General features: G+C 38.5%; 1 protein-coding gene across 7 annotated transcripts in view; it reads right to left on the bottom strand.

The window, feature by feature from the left end:
• Positions 1-1,394: 1,394 nt before the first annotated feature.
• Rcl1 (RNA terminal phosphate cyclase like 1) overlaps positions 1,395-6,978 on the bottom strand; it is a 68,391-nt gene continuing 62,807 nt past the window's right edge. For 4 of the 7 annotated variants that reach the window (XM_026414263.2, XM_026414268.2, XM_026414267.2 and 1 more), the window contains one exon: positions 1,395-2,260. In XM_026414263.2, the coding sequence (XP_026270048.1) occupies positions 2,110-2,260 (151 nt within the window). In that variant the 3' untranslated portion in view covers positions 1,395-2,109. The remainder of the gene's footprint in view (positions 2,261-6,978) is intronic. The other 3 variants (XM_026414266.2, XR_013343505.1, XM_026414264.1) reach the window with 3 other exon arrangements.

The raw sequence follows: 6,978 nt of genomic DNA, 5'->3' as shown, positions 1-6,978 counted from the left end.
TCAGATTCAAGTTGAGCATGGTGGCACATGCCTATAATCTCAGTGACTCTGGCACATGCCTATAATCTCAGTGACTCAGGCAGGAGATCCTGTTTCAAAATAATATAAAATGAGCTTGGGATATTGGTCAGTGGTAGAGCACCCCTGGGTTCAACCACTGGTGCCACCAAAAAAAAAAAAAAAAAAAGCAATGTGTAGGATTCAGTTCACCATTGCTGGCTTGAAGATGAAGACAGTCAAAAGTAAATAGAAATGTGAGGAGTTTCTATATGCTGAGAATTATATTCAGCAGCCAGCCAGCAAGGAAGTAGAGATTTAAGCACATATACTGAATTGTCAACAATCTCAATGAGCTCAAAGCACATTCTTTCCTGAAGTCTTCAAATGAGAGTCTGATCCAGCTGACATTCTCACATCAGCTTTGTGAGACCCTACATAGAAAATTCAACAAAACCTACCCAGATTTCCACCCTATAGAACTATGAGATGACAAATGGACATCACTATAAGCTGCTAAGTCTGAGTTCATTTGTATTGCACCAACAGAACACCAATACAATATTTAAAGTTTTCAGTAGAGTACCTCAGCTCATATGGCCAGGCCTTCCCCAAGCTTAGCTCTCCATCTCTACATCTCCCACATCCCATGCTCACCAGAACACAGCCTTTCATTGGCCTTTTTCACTAACAAAAAAGATTTTTTAAAAAAATGGAACCAAGAAACATTGGTAAGGCAAAGACCATTCCTTTCTGCAAAGCCCACCCAGGTGGAGAATATCATTAGATCCTTCCCCTGCTACCAACCACAACTCCATACATACCAAAATATGAAATCTATTTGTTGGCAGGGAGAATCTACCATGGGTCCTGAGTATTTCTGCACATGGTTACTGGGAAGCCTTTATCAAATCCGTTCTTAGAACTGTGTTTGCAGCAAATATTATTCTTGGGGGATGAAGTAATGTCTCCAGGTAGAAAAAAGAACAGTCTTGCTAAATAAAGAGGTGGAGTTTCCAAATTATGCACTGCATTTAGACGGGCCCCTTCATGTTCACTGTGGGACTTGTGAGATAGGTGCTATCAATATAAAAAAGAAGCTCATACTGCTTTCTGTGCTGAGTATAACAGTTCTCTGTTTCTGACCCAGGACTTTCATGTCTTCTTCTAGCATCCATGAAACAGTAATCAACCTTATCAGCTTATGCACAGGTAAAATCTCAGATGCTGACTTCATTATACTTAGACCTTTAAATCAGGAGATCTTACTTTTTTTTTGTGTGTGTGTGTGTGATTCTTTCACTGCATTTCACCAAAGGTTTGATATTCACTGAACCAATTACAACAATGGGAAGGAGATCTTACGTTTTTACATTATAAATACCAAAGGAACAAAACACGCATTTTGAATTTTCTTCTGGAGATAATAAAATTTATATCATAGGGCTGTTATAAGAATAAAATATAGTATAGCACACTTGGTATATAGAAGACATCCCAAACACCCAATAACTGCTCAACCCCAACACCCCAGCTACCCATTCCTCATACACACCATGAAGCAGATGAGAAAAAGCATATGTTCATGATAGCAATCCAGTCAGAAGACAAGAGATAAAATGGTCTACTATACCAACTTCAGACATTTGCATGGCACTGCAGGACACATAAAGAGCTCCCACACATATTGTTGCATTTAATCCCTACAATAGATACCACGGTCAAAGAGGTGGGTCCTTGCAGAAAGAAAGGCAACAGATTCCACAGGTCTGGAAGATAGCTGCAGCCCAGAAGTCCATGAATGTGAGCTGAAAAAGTACAGAATGCTTCTGTGATACTGATTTAGAAGCGTGATCATGTCTTGAGGACACTGTTCCTCTAGGTCAGCCAGGGAACATGTACTTCCACCAGGCCTCCAAGGAATGTCAATGCCACTGAAGAAATAACTGGAATCCACACAGCAGAGAGATGCCTTTTATTTGCATATTGATATTTTAGTAGGAAATCCTTAATATAAGTGGCTATCCTGCTCTGGATCAATACATGTGGACTTGGTCCCTTTGGTGTCTTTGGCAGCTTCTGTAGGCAATGGGGCTTTATCTTGTGACAGTATCACTTGAGAGTCTTGCTAAGGTTGGAGAAGCCAATGCCCACACAGGTCATCAGCACTTTATCCCCACCTTTAAGTTCTTCACCACACGGCTTGGTTTCAATTTTAAACATAATCTGGAAAAAGCTCTTCAAGTGCCGCAAAAATTCTATCCTAAAAACAAACAAACAAAAAGGGATTTATTTTTTTAAATTTCTCCTCTCCCTCCCCATACCTAGAATTCAAATTTTTAATTTTCAGACCAAATACAAAGACTGAAATTAAGAGTTTCTAATCAAGCAGTATTTACTTATAGCCTACTAATTTCCAAAAAGGATTTAGCTTACAGAGATGCACACAAAACAAGTTTAATTGAAAAAACAAAAGTTAATCCATGATATCCACAACAAATAAACCATTTAGTCCTACATTTTCGTTAGAGTGTGAACATATGGTGATAATTCTGAGTGGTCCATGCAGACAGAAACATGTAATTCAATGATTCACAGCATCATGGTGTGAAAGACAAGCAAAATGATTCTTTCTGGTGTTTTTAGATAAGTTCTCCCTTCATTCCCCAATAATTCCCCTTTGTTTACTCAACAAATATTGAGTGCCTACTACTACATGCAGGCATTGTTCTTGGTGCTAGGGAAGGTCGTGGCCACCTGAAAAGATGAAAATAAAAATTCTTCCCTCATGAAGATTTTGATCTAATAGTACAGACAAGATAAATAAATTCAATATTTTTGAAAAGTACAATGGTAATTTAAATAAAGCAAACAACACAGATGGGGAAGATATTGGTATAGCTGTATTTATGCATATTTGACAGAAGGCAATATTTAATAATATGGTCATGGAAGAGTTCACAGTAAACATGGCAAATAAGATTCAGGAGGTTGTTTCTTATAATCTCACTTAACACAGAGTGTTAACAGCATCCCAAGAAGACTTTGGGAATGGCAATTCTGTAGGCAGTGTGGGCATACAGGCCCCTAAAGGGATGCCCTCTATGAGGTGACGCTGCAGACTCAGCACTACCTCATTGAGCCTGACTATAAGACTCACCTGGAGAGGTCACTAAACCTGTGTTCTGATCAACTTGCAATCAAAAGGGAGCAGATGTCCATGTGGAAGAGCCCTGAGTCACAAACAGGCAAAAACTTGCCTTCCCCACCCTCCTACCAAGAAAGCTATTATTAGTAAGCATGCCTGGCAATTCTTATCAGGCAAATTTGGGAAACACTGGTTTGGGGAAAAATAGTGGCATTAGCTTCTTTAATGAATATTATAACTGCCTTCCTATCAAACTACCCAAACTCCATGTCCCATCCAGATAATTCTCAACCTTCACTGTACATGGAATCACTTCAGGGGCTGTAAAAAATGCTGATCCTAGACATGTAGACCAGTGGAATAGAGTCAAGAAAAAAATACATATTTAAGGGCAATTTGATAATTCAATTGGGAAAGAATGATCTCTTCAAAAATGCTGTGGAAACAACCAGATACTCACAAGCAAAATAATGAAGTTGACCCTTCCTCATTTCACAGAAAAATAAACTCAAATGGATCAAAGACCAAGCTGTAATTGCTAAAAAGATAAAATTTACCAAAAAGGTGGGGGGGGGAAATAAATCTTCATTATTTTTTTTAAAAAAATTTTTTAGTATATTTTTAGTTGTAGTTGGACATTTATTTATTTAGTGGTGCTGAGTATCGAACCCAGTGCCTCACACGTGCTAGACGAGCACGCTACTGTTGAGCCACAACCCAAGCCCCTTCATTACTTTTTTTAAAATAATTTTTTAGTTGTCAATGGAATTTATTTTTATTTATTCATATGTGATGCTGAGAATCGAACCCAGTGCCTCACACATGCTAGGCAAGCGCTCTACCACTGAGCCACAACACCAGCCCCCCTTCATTACTTTTTGCTAGGCAACAGTTTCTTAAGTATGACACCAAAAGCACATCAATAAGAGAAAAAAATAGATGAAATGAATTTCACTGAAATTAAAATCTTCTGTGCACCAAAAGACAATATCAAGAAAGTAGAAAAACAACCTACAGGATGAAAGAAAATATCTGCAAACCATATGTCTGATAGGATCTGGTCCCCAGAATATTCAAGATCTTTTTCAACTCAATAATTTTGTTAAAAAAATTAAAAAATTAAAAACTAAAAGATGGACAAGAGATCTAAATAGATATTTTCTTTAAAAAGACACAGAAATAGCTAGTAAACATATGAAAAGATGCTTAACATCATTTGTCTTTAGAGAAATGAAATCAAAACCATTATAAGCTGGGTTCAGTGGCACACACCTCTAATCCCATAGGCTCTGGAGGCCAGGGCAGAAGGATTGCAAGTTCAAATCCAGTCTCAGCAAAAGCAAGACACTAAGCAACTCAATGAGACCCTATGTCTAAATAAAATACAAAATAAGGCTAGGGATGTGGCTCAGTGGTCAAATGCCCCAGAGTTTAATCCCCAGGACCACCCCACCCCCCGCAAAAAAAAAAAAAAAAATCCATTATGAGATACTACTTCATACCAAACAGGACGGGTACACTAAAGCCAGACAATAACAATAATGTGGGTGAGGAAGTAAAGAAATTAGAATCCTCACACACTGCTTGTAGGAATGTAAAATGGTACAGCTGCCATGCAAACAAACTGGTTGTTCTTCCAAATGTTAAACAAAAGGCTACCATATGACATAATAATTTCCCTCTGAGGTATGTACCCAAGAGCAATGAAAACAAACCCACCACCTCCCCCACTTTGTCCTAGGGAAAAACAAAAACTCATACACAAACGTTTATAACAGCATTAGTTACAACAATCAAAAAGTAGAAACAACTCAAAAGCTCATCAGTTGATCAATAGAAAAATAAAGTGTGACTATTATTCACATTTTAAAAATTTTATTTAAATGTTTTTATTCAGATAAAAATGTTTTTTTATTTCAATAAAATGTTTAAATGATTTATTTTAAATAAAATGGAATATTATTCAGCCGTAAAAAGAAACAGTACTAACACATGTTCAACATGGATGAACGTGAAAGTATGTTAAGCAAAAAAAGCCAATCAAAAAGGACCACATACTGTATGGTTCTATTTATATAAAATGACCACAACAGGCAAATCTATTACAAAGGCAGAAAGTAGATTAGTGACTGCCTGGGGTTGGGAAGAGTGTAAGGTTGACAAGTGACCACAATTGGGCACATGGTTTTTCTTCTGGGGGTGATGAAAATGTCCTAAATTTAGGTTGTGGTTACACAACTCTGAATCTGCTTAAAAAAAAAAAAAAAGAAAAAAAACTAATAAATTATACACTTTAAGTGTAAACTGCACTGTATGTATATTTCAATAAAGTTGTTAATAAATAAATACATATCAGGCTGGGGTTGTGGCTCAGTGGTAGAGCGCTTGCATAGCACATGTGAGGCACTGGGTTCGATCCTCAGCACCACATAGAATAAATGAAAAAAAAATTAATAAATAAATACATATTTATGAAGTAAAAAAAAATACTGATTCTGGTTCTCAACCCTACTCAATCTATACCAAACTAAATATAAGTCTATTGCAATTATTTTTCCTCCCTCTCTGTGCCTCTGATCTAGTCAAAGGAAGCAAAAGGCAACAAGGAGGAAAGAATGTCATCCTATCTGGCTGAAAATGACCAGTGTGTCGGGGCAAAGGGACAAACCAGCAACTACCCTGGAACACCAGAGCTCAGGTGAGTGTACAAGCCCACATTCATTCCCTTCCACCCAGGAATGTACAGCCTCACCTTCATCTTTAAAATAGCATCAACTCTTCCTATGAAGCATTTCTTAGTCAACAATGCCTACCCTACGGGATTTCCCCTCCTCTCTGGGGTTTCCCCAGCATTCTGTTTCTGGTGTCTAATTAAATGCTTACCTACAGTTCTGTCCATAACTGTCCCCTCTCCCTTTGTAAATTATATAAAAGCATCAATGACCTACTCTATAGATGGAATCCATTATACCTGCTAGGCACTATCTAAGTCCTCAATAAAAAGGCACTGAATAGAATTTAGGAGTTATGGGTGATTTTGAGAAATGACTTCCAACATTTTTAGCAATTAAAGGAAACCAGTTCTCCCCCTGCTGGCTTTTCTGTCTTCCTAACCAACTGAAATTTCTCTCCCCTCTCCATTCATTCCATCACCTCCCTCACCCTGTCCTAGGGAAAAAGAAAACAAACACATCAAACCCATACATAAACAGGACACATCTGTGGGCCAAGCTTCCAGCTGGCAGCAACACAGAAAAAGCCAGCCGTTTCACCCACTCATCTGTATTCCAAGGAGAAAACAGCTTGTTCTCTCTTTCACTGCTGCTGTGGACTAACATAGGCCCGGGGCTCTCTCTGCTCCCAGGGCCTTACCCAGCCTACTTCACTCTGAATCATTTAACTGTGCTTGAAAAGCCGGACACCTTCCCCAGCTGGCAGAACTCCTGAGGGGCCTCAGCTTGCTTGATCTCTTGGAGGAGGATGGGAGAAACAGGCTTGGGTATGCAGGACTATGTATTTACAGCTCTGGGGTATTTGTAGCCTTTGGAACAGTTAGAGAAAGCAAAGTCGGTTTGACTTTTTACATAATGTTCTGCCAACCTCTCTGCCTGTCTAAGGAAGGCTGTAGAAGAAACTGGATTAAGGTACATTTCAGAATGTCTTTCCCCCCATCTCCAATCCATTTTCCCTAAATCTCCAGTAGCTGGAATATTAAACAGCAAAAATGCTTAGAAGCTGAGAAATGACCAGGGATGATGGTAAATTCCAACAAACAGCCTTCTTAGGAAAATGGAAACCAAGAGAAGGAACAAACTCACCCAGATCTGCATGCA

The sequence above is a fragment of the Urocitellus parryii genome, chromosome 4 (genome assembly GCF_045843805.1).
Source record: "Urocitellus parryii isolate mUroPar1 chromosome 4, mUroPar1.hap1, whole genome shotgun sequence".
In the NCBI taxonomy this organism is placed as follows: Eukaryota; Metazoa; Chordata; class Mammalia; order Rodentia; family Sciuridae; genus Urocitellus; species Urocitellus parryii.
This window is presented reverse-complemented; position numbering and strand designations above follow the sequence as displayed.